Genomic DNA, 15,032 nt, shown 5'->3' with positions numbered 1-15,032 from the left:
GCAGCTGCGCCTCTGTAGCGCTTAAGTGAAGCTACTCTGCTGATGGAAGAGCTTTTCTCCTTGGCATAGTTAATGCACCTCCCACCAACATAGTGTTGTCTACATGGGGGGTTAGGGCCTGTATAAATTCACACCCCTGAGCAACGTAGTTATACCAATATCAATCTGTAGTGTAGACTTGGCCTAAAGTAGTAATATAGTAAACAATGAGAGCACTTTGTACCTCTTTCACCAAATAAATATTGTCCTTGACAGAGGCCTCTGGCAAAATATTAGCATGCCCACTTTAGAGAGTCTTATCAACAGGTGTGTGTCCATTGCCACAGATATACTCAGATACTATTTACTTTTTTATTGTGAAATCTTCTGGTCTGTTGCTATTCTGGCCATTAGTCACAAAGGAATAACCATGGTGTGCAGTAGTAAAATGTCCTTCCCATGAGCAGGTTCATCCCTTAGGTCTTTTCTTTCACTGGCACAAATCGATTTCAGGAAAAGCCCGTGAAAGCCCTGCCATAATCTGGAGAAGGTTGCCCTCTGCTAAGGAAGGAAATTTCTTGCCTGAGATAATTGGTCTTTGTGATGGCCATGCAGTCTGGCAGTAGCACAACATATGACTAACTTCAGGACCCAAACTCAGTCTCTAGTTCTTCGGCTGACAGAAATAGAGAGGCAAACACTCATCCTCGAGGGGGATGGAGTGCAACAACCACTCTGGTCAACCAAGAGTAGCCTTGACACACTTCAGAAGGAGACGGTTGTGACCCACTGCTACAAACAGTCATTTAGTTACAAATTCAGAAGCAAAGAGTATGAGGGTGTCAGACCCGTTGTGCTCAGTAAGACTGTTGAAGACTGATAAGCTTCTTTATATTTCAGTAAGTTGGTATATAAACAGATCTAAGTAACATATGGAGAAGCCTGCAGAATATGGCCTCAAGCCCTTCTTACATCCTCCCGTTAGTTGCTTTTCTTGCTATACTCCTCTCTTCTGGACATTCAGCAGGTGGGTTACAGCAGTTTAGATGCTCTTATCCTCAGAACATCAGATTCAGAGGCAATGTGTAAAGGGGAGTGTAAGTTAGATATTGATCAGTGATGGTGAGTGTAGCAGGAGTCTAAACTGGTGCAATATACATGCTGTGGGGTGGGGTGGGGGGGCCTGAAAAAAGGTGTAAGTTATCCAACTTAGGCTCCTGCTAAACTTACTTAAACTCTCTTAGATTCGCCTTTGAATTTGGCCCAAGATTTGGAGGCTGGAGTTGTCAAAGAAAAAAGGTTGTGAACCTTGGATGGCATAGTCAGAAGAGTTCAGCGCTGGCCTAACCCTGCTCCCATTTAAGTCAACGGGAGCTGTACCATTGAGTTCAATGGGGAGTAGAATTGGGCCACCACTGAGCTCTTGCGAATGTCCTATCCCTGGAAAGTCTAGAGGATTTAGACTAGGTAGCCTGAGGGCTGAGTACAGTAACCACCCAAGAAGGGACAATACCTGAGCATGAAACATCTTGGCAGGACCGGCCCTAGACCAAATGGCACCCCAGGTGAAGAGCATCTTCAGTGCCCCCCCTCCCATTTGTTAAACTATCGAATACCTTATTTTTTATTGCATTTGTAGCCCATTTCATTACTTTGATGCACAATTTGCATGCATGATTTATCCCTGTCATATAAGATGATAAATTTGCACACTAGGATCTGTAAATCTGTATTTATTCATGCCATATATAAGCAAATACAAAAAATTCATTTCCCATCAGATTTACCCCAGCTGCAAACTAGATTTTTTGCTTCCAATACTGAGCACCTGAAGGCTTCTTCAGGGGTATCTTTATTTTCTACCCGGAAAAACAGAAAGCATTAGTGAGAGCAAAAGTCTATGTTCCTCAGTCTTAGAAAGTCATCAAATATTACGTGTTAAGCATGGCAAAAGAAGTAACAGTATTTATTTTATATTCTTGCATAGATTGGGGTTCGATAGGATATCTCTGGCATCTCATTAAATATGTCCTTGATTAGTCGCTAGTACACACTTTAAGTCTTAAAACACAAGTACACTTTCACAATTACACAATAAAACAAGGTTCACAACATCACAACTGGGTTCTTACTTCACTTTGTTCTTATATCTCACTGACTGACTGGCCATGCCGCGCCCCTTACATCTCTGCGAGGGCATGGCTCACCACATTCTAGGACGGTTCAAGAAAAATATAATTCTCAGAAAGTCTGGAAGGTTTCATGAGATTCAACAAATGTCCAGAACATTCTGGGAGGTTAGTGAAAAATGAATCCACATATGGAATACTTGAAACATTTTACTTCCAACATTCTAATTTCCCCTTTGCGCTAACAATAAAAACAGCACACTGAGCCTGGCGCCCCCCACGTCTTGCACCCCAGCCCGTCACCTGGGTTGCCTGATGCTAATTCCAGTCCTGCACCCTGCAGTATCTTACTGCAGTTACAAAATATTTGTATGTAAACAGGTATTTGGTTTTTATAAATAAATACATTTTATTTTTGAAATGGTCATATTACAGCAGGCATACTCTAAAAATACACAGAAACTAGGGTTACCATATTCAAACATTTAAAAAAGAGGACACTCCACGGGGCCCTGGTCCCGCCACCGGCCCTGCCCCAACTCCGCCCCTTCCCCTTCCCCGGCCCCACCCCAACCCCACCCCTTTTCCGCCCCCATTCCAACCCCTTCCCCAAAGTCCCTGCCCCAACTCTGTCCCCTCCTCTGAGCACCCCGCATTCCCCCTCCTCCCTCCTGCTCTGATCTTGGTTGGGGGTTGCTAAATGCTTCCCTGCTCCCCACTCGCCCCGCAGCCCCTGCAGCCTCTATGCCCTTGCCTGCCCTGCTCCTCCTCACCCTGCAGCCTCTGCACCCCCCCGCCCCTGCAGCCTCTGTGCCCCCCACTCGCCCTGCAGCCTCTGCACGCCCTGCCTGCCCTGCCCCTGCAGCCTCTGTGCCCCCTGTTCCCCACTCACCCTGCAGCCTCTGCACCCCCCTGCCCCCCACTCGCCCTGCAGCCTCTACACCCCCCCACCCCTGCAGCCTCTGTGCCCCCTGTTCCCCACTCGCCCTGCAGCCTCTACACCCCCCCGCCGCCTGCCCTGCTCCCCCCGCTCACCCGGCAGAGGGAGAAATGCAGGCTCCACGTGGACTCAAACACTTCTGCTCTGTAGGGGAGCGGGGGAGGGGGAGGGACTCTGGCTGCCAGAGGCCCTAGTGGCTGCGAGTGGCTTTCAATCAGGCCAGGCATCCAATCAGCCGCGCTGCACTCCGCAGGAGGGGAAGGGGGAAATCCCGGACATTTCTACTTCATTAGAAATCCCCCCTGGACGGCCATTTAAGGCTGAAAAAGCCGGACATGTCCGGGGAAACCTGGACGGATGGTAACCCTAACAGAAACAATTAGTAGGCCAATCAATGCAACAATTGTTAGAGCTTTCAGGGGTGGCAAAGCCTTTCCAAAAGCGGGGGGCCTAGGTGCCCTTGCTCCCTCCATGGCCCCACCCCTGCCCTTCCTCTCCTCCTCTGAGGCCCTGCCCCAGGCGAAGCTGGAGTGGGGCCGGGAAGCCCAGGCCCCTCCCCCCTGCCCTGGGTTGGGAGGCCCCCAAGAGCAGCTCCCAGCCAGTGTCCCCACCCCTGAGCCTCCTGCCCAGAGCAGATGGAGGGTCTGCGGCTCCTCACAGCTGCCTGCGACCTGGCTCAGCAGGGGGCAGGGCCTTGGAGCCACAGCCCAGCCATGGTAAGAGCCGTGCAGGCAGCTGTGGGGAGCTGCAGACCCTCCACCTGCCCTGGGCACAGTCCCGGGAGGCAGGGACACAGGCTTGGGACTGCTCTCAGGCCCCCGCACCCCAGGCAGGTGGAGGGTCCGCAGCTCCTCACAGCTGCCCAGGCTCCCCAGCCTGGCTCCAGCTGCCATGGGACTCTGGGTGGGGGGGAAGAAGAGGGGTAGGGGTGGGTCCTGTGGCAGAAAGAGGATGGGCCAGGTCTGTCCACTTTCCAAAAGTGGGAGGGCCATGGTTCCCTGGCCCCCTTGTTCCGGCTGGGTCTGATTTTTAGGGCTGATCTCTCACTGTCTGGGGTGGCAAAGGCCAGAAGTGTAGAGAGGCAGAGGACACAGTCTGTGAAGCCAACAGAGCACTGTGCATCTCTCGGCAGTGATGAAAGGAGATGTAGCACTGACGGAAAAAATGAGATTCTATTTGGAGCCTTTTTTTTGGACAATGAAGGCATCCCTGAGATGAGGCTGAGGGACAAAAGGAGGAAGAAGTCCTGAGAGCCAAAATAAAGTTTCAAGGATTTTATGTTCCTGCTTTTAACAACTTTCCTCCACTCGGGCTGTCCTGTTGCACCTCATCTTCTGCTAGACAAGGATTTCTCCCTCAGTCATCTGACTGACAGGCCTGGAGGTATTGCAGGTCACGGTGTTCAATTTGCTCAGCCCAGGGGAGGAGGCCGGCTCACCTCTATCTGGTGCAACAGTGAGTGATTCGGAAGCAAACTCTTGCATCAGGTGGCAGCTCTCCCTGGTAAGCTGACATTTGTTTCCCTGAAGTGCTTGAAGCTGGGGTAAAACCCCAGAAAGGTGTTAACTTGTGTGGGTCCTTAAGCCGTGTTTTTAAACCATTTTCTTTTGAAAAGCAAGTGACCACTTAGGGCCTAATTCTCCACTGTCTTGCACTTTGTGCTGTGATTGACACGGGTGCAGAAGGAGTGCAGTGTGGGTCAGAAAGATAGCCCTAGAGACTCACTTTGCACAGGTGTAAGTGAGAACACAGAGTGTAGGACAGTGGAGAGGCAGGTCCTCTCTGTTATCCCATTTTTCAGTTCTTCCTCCTGTAACAATGGCACCTGGCATTAGTCGCCTCTCTGAATATATTCATCAAGGTCAATGCATTCCAGCATGTGGTTGATTACAGGGAAGTGTTCTGATGTTTCCATGATTAACATCTGGCATTAGTTCTTCAGGTTCAATCAGCCCAGCTTCATTATAGCATCTGGGGAAAGGGATGTTTTGTCAGACACCTCATAAAGGAACATGTTCCACTTCTTTTGATAAGGCCTCAGTCAACTTCTTAACAATGCAGGAGTATAAATTCTTAGTGGTACTTCAACCTATTATAAGCAGTTATTTTCAGAGGTGCTGAGCACTCACAACTCTAGGTCATGTCAACAGGAAGTGTGAGTGTTCAGCACCTTTGAAAATCAGGCCCTAAAGAAGTAATGTGACTTAAGAGTCCTTTTGTGTTTCCCATCCTACTTAACATGTTCAGCAGGGCTACTCTAGAACAGCAGGAAATGGCTTTCAGTTAGATGTCATGTTCAGTGTCTGATAGACTTATGCTGTGGCAATTCCTGAGCTATTAGCTCAGTCACCTAGAAGAACTGAGCTAGGAAATGCCCTGCAGAGTGGAATAAACCCTTGTGGACGGATGCTAATTAACTAGCAGTATTCGCTTTAAACCTTCTTTGAGTTATGCTGCTCACAGTTACTTTTAGCTATGCCAGTGGGGTTTTTTCCCCCCCTGTGAGTCAGGCAAATCTATAGCAGTGCTAGTGGCATCCAGCTCAGATTAGTACTCATACATGTCATTTTCAGCAATAACTGATGCAACAACATGAGAGGAAGATCGTAGTTGCAAAAGCCCTTAAAGGCATCAGCTTGTGACTCAGAAACATTTGTCATTGTAACGCTGCTTCAGAAAATTGCTCCAAAGTTCACTGAGCAAATAGACGTTACTATTCATCATACCGTTGTATTGAAAAGGTAAAACTGTCATCTCAAATAAATGCTTCTATAGTATTCTGAATGGGTTATACATGTGCCGCAGTTTGTTCCTTGTTCTCTTGTTGACTGAAATATCATGCACTCTTACTATGATGTTACTCATTGTTGATGTGATACTTTGAGTAAGAAAATGCCTGTGGATGCAAGAGCTATAAAGGTCAGGTAGACCAGGTGAGTACCTGGATCAGCTGATATTAGTTGAACTATTTAGGTACTAGTATCAGGAATCCGAGCCAGTCTCCTAAAAAATGTGGCTGGCCTATAATAGGCCGCCTGATTGGCTACACTGCCTGACTGATAAGAAGGGTCAGTAAACTGGCTCTTAATCCCAGCAGCAGTTTAGCTGCTGCTCAAAATGCTTGCACACAGCTGCAGTAGCTCCTTGTTCCCAGTCTTGCCCCTGTCTTGTCTCACTTCAGGTAACACAATGCTGACCCTTGGCTCTGATTTCTGGCTTCAGATCAGGCCTCTGACTCTGGGTTCTGTCTCCAGCTATGAGCATTGGTTCAGGAGTCTGGCCTGTGACTCTGACTCTAACACTAATGACTAATGACCAATAACTCCTGCTCCAACCACTAGGCACTACTGCCCACATCCTGGTCACTAACAATAAGGTAGATGAGCATGAAAACAATAAATGATCATTTTATTTTTTCAAGGCCAAAATTTTCAATCTTGAGTGCCTGAACTAAACCACCTTAATGACTCCTATAGATTTAGGAACTAAATGAAGGCATCCATGTCTGAATATTCTCGACAATTTGAAAAGTGCCTCCCCTATTAAGACATGCAGATATGCACAGAGCATTAACATACAAAAAACGGGAAACTATTTACAATAACAATAAAGTAGCCTTTTCCAGTTAGTACAAAAATATTAAACCTAGATAATTGAACTCCAAACAATACAGACCGAAAGTCTCCAAATAACCAATAAAAAGGGCCAGTTTCTCAGTTATGGTCTCGTGGTGCTCAGCATAGGCCCTGATGGAGGTGACAAAAGTGGTTTGATGCCACTTTTGCACCTCTTCATATTCTCAGGCCAGCCAGGGCCCTGTTTAACCCTAGGTGTAAGTCAGAGCAGTCTCAGGGATACTCCAATTTACACTTGGCTGCCCTCAGCCCCAACCGGCTGTTCTGGCAGCTGACAATAGCTGGAGTGCATCTAGCCATTCCCCCTAGTCCTGGCTACATGTCCTAGGCTGTAGAGCTGTTACCAACCCTATGCCACATACAGAATCTACCTGTGCTAGATATTTGCTAGGGGTTAGGGCTCCCTACTTTTACACTGGCATAAAGGGGCTGTAACGTAGCTGACAATCTGGGCCATAATCTCTCTTTCAGATACTGTAGGGATGAGCACATGATAGATACATAGGGAAGTGCTTGCATTGTACCTTCAAGTACCACTTTGACAATGGAATCAATCCACTGTAACTCTAAGCAATAACCACATTGTCTTAAATCAGCACACACAGTACATCTCTCTTTAATTTACATTTTTTTCTTTTTCAAGATTGTGGTAAGTGAAGCAACAACAAAAGTACCAGGTAGGTGAACACTGATGGAATCATTTTTAAGAGGGATAGTAATTGTGTTACTGTTCAGGCAAAGTTCCTTTCACACTTTTAACTCACTGCTGACTCAAGTGAGGCTCTGAAGGCAATGAAGTCAGTGGGAATTTTGACGCAGTAAGGATTGAGTTGAAATCCCAAGAAGTTCAGTGGGCATGTAGTTACGATGACACAAGACAGGTCAGCTAAGCCTCTCGTGGGAGGACAACCTTAGGGTATCCATCCTCGTGGCCAGCCTATGAGAACATGGATGAATAATATTGCGCAAGACCTAAGAGCTCTTTATGTGCATTACCATCCATGGGAAAAATATGTCATTGACAGACAGAGGTGGGGGCAAATTGTGACAATAGCCAAGGACCTCCATGTCTATAAAGCCAAGTGTAGTAGGAAGAAAGCCTGAGATATAAGCCCTTGTATAAGGCCTGACCTAAAGTAGTGGGCAAGCTTTGCTAATATAAAGCAAAGTTAGCAAAAATTAGGGTTAAGCAAATGTCAGGCTCTGCCTGCTTGCAAGTTTACAGAATCTGGCAAGAACAGGGCTGATATTGCAGAAACACACATTTTTAAGAAGTGCGAGGCACAAAGTACTTACGCAAACAAATTTCAGAAGAGTGGTAACAAAACATTGCGATATAAAGGATGGTACAAAAACATTCCCCCAGGATAACAGGAACACACTGACCCCTTCTAAAAGATAAGTTAGCATAACAATGTGATAAATAAAAATGCTTTAATTAAACCATGTTTAAACCATGTTAATAAAAATGTTTTAATTAAACTAGTTATTAACCAAAAAAATGGGTAATAACTAGCCACATCAGGGGGCAGTAACTAACTATGTCAGAAGTGCAGTACATAACTGGTTTGTATCAGCGTATATAAAGTATCTCTAAGAGAACAACAAGGAGTCTGGTGGCACCTTAAAGACTAACAGATTTATTTGGGCATAAGCTTTCGTGAGTAAAAACCTCACTTCTTCGGATGCAGAAGTATCTACCCCCTGATACTTGATATCTCTAAGAGAGTGTCTTGGTCCAGCCAAGTAGGGAATGGAAAGTCCCACCATTCATTGAACTGCATCCATTGTCACAGACGTACATGTCTTAGTATCCTTGTAGAGTCTGCCAGGTGCTATTACCATGCTTTGTCAACAATAAACCTGGCTGGGCACCTTCATACCTTAATGGATCTTGTGGTCATTGGGTGGTTCGCTCGAGGTCCGCTGTGCCAGCTGTCTGTGCAGAGCTGGGGCAGCACACAGGAAAAACACATACACGCAGCCAAACATATAACCACACTGGTGATTCCTGGCTACTGATTTGGTATGTAAGCGAGCTGTCCTCTGTAAAAATCGCAATCTAACATAATGAAAAACTACAAGCCAGAAAAGCCCCTTAACACCTCCCTGCAAATCCCCACAGAGTGTAATAAGGTATGAACGTGCTGGGTTGCTAGCAAAAAAGATCCATATACATTTAAAAAATATAGTGGAAAAAAACATAAAATAAAGTCTGTAAGGCTAGGGCAAAAAATGTAGCCTTAAAATGTAAAACATTGCAAACTATAACCATGGCTGTTAAATGGTTCAAACAACATGTCACAAAATTGGCGGGGCAAGTAACAAAAACAAGTTAAAAAAAGCAAAAAAAGCTACAAAGCCCTAAAATGCTCCTACTCTCTTAGCATGGCGGCAAGCAGTCCAAAACCAGCAAGCACGAAAACAAAATAAAACATTAAAGACAGCTGTAAAAAACCTACAAAAAATGTGCCGTCCCCTGTTATAAATATTTGTGGTCAACAGCAGGCTTCAGGTAGCACATCTAACCACACCAGGGATTGAGTATCTAAGTAAAGTCTGAGTTAAAAAGTGAATAAAGACTTCAGGATTTGATCCACAGAGTATTTTGCCTATATAAGGGCTGAGAACACCTGTGCACATTCTCCCAGCTTTGGTTCATATGTTGTATTTTAAAAAAGAGGAAATTAATGTGAATAACTTTATTAATGCAATATTGTGATTGAAACTTTACCTATGAGTGAGAAAATACTCTATTAGAGCACACAGTACAAGCTGACCCCATATACAGTGACACAAAATAATATGTATGTAAAATGGGACCAAGTTACAGTTGCTGGGGAATCCATAAATTATCCAGAATGTTGAATTGACTAACTTGTGTGGGTATGAAATACCAACCAGAGTGTTTAATCCATGTTGTGTTTTGCATTTAATAGCTTTCTGGGAGACAGCCACTGATTGCAGTTCCCATGCCAACTGCAGGATTGTGACACATTTGCAGGCTGATGATGTCATAAAATGCCTGCTGGAATATAGCTAAAGCATCTGCAGTTTGTTTTTTAAAACTAACTTCTGGCCAGAGCTTGCAAGACAATTTTTTCCCACACGAGTGCAAGTTATCAAAAGTTGTACTCGTACGCTAATATGGTTTAAAGCTTTAAGATGTCTTTGTGCTGTCGCTTTTTGGAAGATGCCAAGCGAGATTTGAGAAAGGCAGATAGAGAAATAAGGAAACAGATAAGGCTGATGGACCTGCATCCACATTACCTATGTGATATACACCTGCATCCACACTGCTTGTGTGATATACACCTGCATCCACACTGTGGGTGTGAAATACACCCATATCCACATTGCCTGTGTGCTATACACCCACACTGCCATCCACCATCATGCCTCACAGTTTGGGAGAGGAAAGCCATTAAAGCAAAACTGGAGGCAGAGCAAGAAATGGACAGGTAAATGAGCTTATTTATTAGCCTTCTATAGCCAGTAGTACTCTTTAAATTGAATTAAAGAAAGGAATTTGACAGCTGAGTTTTGAGTAAAGTGGAAATGGGTAAACAGGATAATAGACAAAGCTCAACTTCAGGGAAATGTAGGAACTGTAAGAGTTTGTAAAAAACTGTAATGATGTAGTCTAGAAGGTATGGAGGTAATTATATAAGCAGTGCCTGAGTGTTAAATATTGTAGTCTTACTATGGAAAAGAAATAGGATATCATTTAAAATATTTAAGGCAACAAATTAAATGTCAGACTACATGTAAAACTAAATGAGAATACATAGATCTAGTCTTGTAAACCCAGAGTAACTCAATCTATTAAGAGTTGGGTATTTTTTATTATGAAATTGAATTCAGTGGAGCTCCAGATTTACACTGGTATAGAGGGAATCAGAATCTAGTTCTAAATGAAAAGCTGTGATAAATGATACAATACTTGTCATTTGAATTAAGGGTTAATGAGCAATCCGAAACCAGAAGGGATAAAAAATCCTTTGCTAGTGAGACAGAATCATATTCATTAAGAGGTGGGGACTTTGGTAGTTTTTACTTAATACATTATTTTAATATATCTTATTTAACTGCAGTTTTTCCCCCTACACAAAATTTAAACTTCTGTTAAATATTGTGCTTGGAGGTGAGGTTTTGATTTTGCCAGTTAAAAATGTGTTGCTGTCAGTACACACTAAGGATTGAATATTGGCTTATATTTTCTGCTGTGCTTAGTTTCCACTGGATGTGACAGAGCTGGAGGAGAGGGAAGCCCCTGGGAGCTGTATAGTGATCCTTGATTTCTGGGTTGGGTTTTACACTAACCCTAGCAGAAGTGAGAGCAGCCTAGGGGTTGCTCTAAATTCTCTCCATTGTAACAGCTCCTCCATCTTAGAATAGCTGTAGTGCAGTCACAGCCCCTTTACACATCACATGCCAAAGGCTGTAGGAGGAGGTGGAGGAGGTGCTGGTACATGAAGATACTCTGGATTTTCACCACCTGAATTCAAGTGAGAATTTAATGCATAACTTCAAATTTTGAAGTTGCTACTCATGCAAAACCCGGTGAAGTTAATGAAAGGTTTGCCTGAGTAAAAACAGATTGAGGGCTTCAGGATCTGGGCCAATAACTTCAGTGAGAGTTTTGCCCAAGTATCAGGTCCATAGTGTAATCCTTGCCACCCTGTTTCTGAAATTGGCTACATTTTCCTTATGCATCTGCTTGCACTGCTCTGACTACAGTCACGAGAGAAGGATTTCAGCCTACAAGTCTAGAAAAATCAAATATCATCCTCTCTCAAAGAACACTGAAACTCATATGGATACTGTAAGTTTCCAATCATATCACTCCTTTTCCACAACATTTATTCACCTAAGATTAAGTCTCCTTAAGTGATTGAATAGAAAGTCCAAGGAGGGAGCAGCACAGAATTCATGAACTCTCACAAAGGAAGAAAAATATAATTCTAAATGTTGTGCTAAATTGAATCATCTTAGTTTTGTATAATAGGAATAATATTCCTGGAGCTGGACTATACTGGTAATAAACTGCTAAACTCATTTGACTTGCTGTGTCTAGTTTATCATTTATTGTCCTATATACTCCTACATCACACATATTAGCTATTGAATTTGGTAACTTATGTCCCATTCAGTCTGTTATAATTGAGACTGGGAGCTTCTATTGGATATTTTGCAAATGGTTTGAATGAGAGTCATGTTTTTGGTTTATTATAGTGTCATTTCACATTGTAAAATGTTATTTTAATGGCCCAATTAGCCACCATCCTAGCTCTGCAAAGGAGACATTTAATTTTGTGTGCGCATGTCAAAAGTGTCTGTTATGTATAGATCACATTTAACAAAATTTCTCATTTGAAAATGTAATTAATTATAACCATTAATTTGAAAATTTAGGATGATTTGTAAAGTGGACATGCATTGGTGTCTATTGGCTAATGAGGAGTGCTGGCTGTTGTGTGTTTAGGGTGACAGACCTCTTTATCTTCACAGTTGTCTCATCCTAAGAACACACAAACCCTTGATTACCAAAGCACATGGATGTTTGTTCATTGATGGTGTAGCCAATTCAACAAGTATGCACCTATCTGCATTAATATATGAGAATACACCCTACGCTTTGATTTACTTTTTTGTCATCAAATAAATATGTTCGTATTCTATGCTGTATACTCAATTCATCTTAACTCTGTTCTTGTTTTTTTACTTTTTGAAACTTTTTATTAAGGCAATGTTACAATAAAATGTTAACAATACTACATCATATATTACTTATTTGAATAACCTGGTAAAGATTTTGGTTTGCTGGGTGGGGAGCCCACATCTCTTGAGTATGCTAGAAAGGGTGACCAAATTTCTAAATAACTATCCTCTTTTTAGTGCTCCTCTTGTGTACATATTTGAGGTTTTCTATTACACATATTTTTCTATACCACAATTCCATAGGAGGAGGGTTGGGGGGGTCACATTTGTAATAATGTGGCATACAAAGTTAGCTGCTAACAATAAAAAAGAAATTAATTTGTCATTTTGTTTAAAGTGTAGATTCTAGTGGAGTATTAAGTAACCAAATTAGGGGATCTCCAGGAAGCCAGCATTTTGTCATAAAAATGAATCTCTTTAATAATTTCCTCCCAAAACCATCTAATTCCTGCATACAACCACCACATGTACAAGCATATTCCTCTTTCCCCACAAGCCTTCCAACAGAGTGCCTCTCTGGTAGCGAAAATATGATGGATCTTACCTGGAGTCAAATGCCATCTATACAGTAATTTATTTAAAAAAATGTTATGTGCTGCACAAATTGAAGATGTTTATCCCATTTCCCACATAGAGACCCACTCATCCGGATCAATTTCTTTGTCCAAATCTCTCTCCCATCCTTTCATCTTGATTGTTTTCTTATCAACAGCTTTTTCAATCAAAATTATAGATATCTTAGAAATTGAACCTTTTGTTCCAGTTTACTCCTAGGTCAACTCCTCAAATGTGGTTAAAGGTCTAGATAAAGCTGTCTCATATCCATATTTGACAATACAATATTTTACTTGTAAATATTGAAAATATGGGATCTTTATGTTATTTACATTATTATATACCTCTTGGTATGAATTCAAACCAGGACCCAGGCACAGATGTCTGAATTAAGTAATCTCAGCTCTTACCCACAACAAAGAATCACTTTGATACTTCCTAGAGATAAATTCCTGATTATTAATGAAAGTAGCTAAGAGAGAGAGGACCTCAGCAACAGGAATTTCAAAAATTTGTCCAAAGCTTCTGGGGTGGTCTGGATGAATGGGTGGCTTTTTATTTTTGGTGACCTAAATTTCTTTTCTTGTTTTTATTTTTTTTATTACAGCATCCGAAGAAGAGTTAATAGGATGTTGAACTCATGCCATGACCATAAGCTTTTAGCTCTGATGGATGTTAAGGGGTTTGACCCAGAGGAAGTTACAGTGAAGGTGAAAGATGGGAAGGTTAAAGTATCAGCTGAACATGAGGAGGAGCATAGGACCCTAAGAGGGAAGGAATACAACTACACAAATCTTACCAAGGAGATCAGCTTGCCTCCAGGGGTAAATGAAGAGGAGGTGATGTACACTGTAGGACCTAACAGTTTGGTGAAGATTGAAACTCCACGCAAGTGTTTCCCTTGCCTCCTGAGTCTAATTTGAAGACAGTGGACTCTGAGCAGCAGTAGTACTGTACATGTACATAGTACAAGCAACTCCTCCGGTGTTTTTTAACTCTACCTTTTAAGCATAAGTTGGCAACTGTTCTGACCAGTTTAGAAACAAACGATAGTGCTGCAAAACTACTTGTTTGAGTGCAAGTCTTTTGGTTTCATTTTGAAGGGTTTCTTGTGACTTTGTCAGCAGTCAAAAGAAATAGGGACATTATCCAATATAAAGATAAAAAATGGTTAGAAATACTAAACTATGATAACTTGTTATAAAAGACCCACATAGGTGTAACGTAATTCCAGAAGCTGGCATTGCCACTGCTCATTGTTTCAGAGATTAAGCCTAGAAGGGCATTATGATCATCTAGTCTGATCTTCTGCATAACACAGGCCATAGAATTTCACCCAATAATTCCTCCATCAAGGCCATAATTTCTGTTTGAGCTATAGCATATCTTTTAGAAAAACATGCAGTCTTGATTTAAAAGCATCAAGTGATGGGAAATTCACCATATCCCTAGGTAAGTTGTTCCAATGGTTAAATTTAATGGTTATTTCTAGTCTGAATATGTGTAGCTTCAGCTTCCAACCTATGGATCTCATTATGCCCTTTTCTGCTAAAAAGCCATCTACTAACAGAAATCTTTTCACTACAGAGGTGATCAAGTCACCTCTTAGCTTCCTTTTGGGTAAACTAAATAGACAGTTTCCTAAGTTTCTTACTATAAGGCATATTTTTCAGACCTTGAATCATTCTTATATCTCTTTCTTGACCCCTTTCCAATTTGTCAGCATCATTTTTTAAGTGTGGACGCAAGACATGGACATAGTGTTCCACTAATGGTCTCACTAATACCACTTCTCCACTGTTCATGCTGTACTTGATACGTTCTCCATTCTCCAGCACTGTCAACTGCCTTTGCGTTACATTCGCTACGAAAGGGGGTGAAATAAAATAGTCAGTTCCATTCAGACATTTACTGGGCATTATGAACATGAATATTTATATACTTTAATTTTCTAGGTTATACCATATGCGTATCCATATATTTTTAGGAACACAGATAAACAAAAACTAGGATGAGTTGCAAATTTTCTATTGAAATTGTTTCCATTGAAAGAGGAGAAAAAGTGGTGCATTC

The 15,032-nt window shown here is 42.4% G+C and overlaps 1 protein-coding gene across 1 annotated transcript; it reads left to right on the top strand.

The window, feature by feature from the left end:
• The first annotated feature begins 9,848 nt into the window (after positions 1 to 9,848).
• Positions 9,849 to 13,928, top strand: ODF1 (outer dense fiber of sperm tails 1). The gene is made up of 2 exons (XM_054017016.1): positions 9,849 to 10,144; positions 13,567 to 13,928. The coding sequence occupies exons 1-2, from the start codon at positions 9,849 to 9,851 to the stop codon at positions 13,880 to 13,882; spliced, it is 612 nt and encodes a 203-aa protein (XP_053872991.1). The 3' UTR covers positions 13,883 to 13,928.
• The last annotated feature ends 1,104 nt before the right edge of the window (positions 13,929 to 15,032 follow it).

Source organism: Malaclemys terrapin, chromosome 2 (assembly GCF_027887155.1).
Source record: "Malaclemys terrapin pileata isolate rMalTer1 chromosome 2, rMalTer1.hap1, whole genome shotgun sequence".
NCBI lineage: Eukaryota > Metazoa > Chordata > Testudines > Emydidae > Malaclemys > Malaclemys terrapin.
This window is presented reverse-complemented; position numbering and strand designations above follow the sequence as displayed.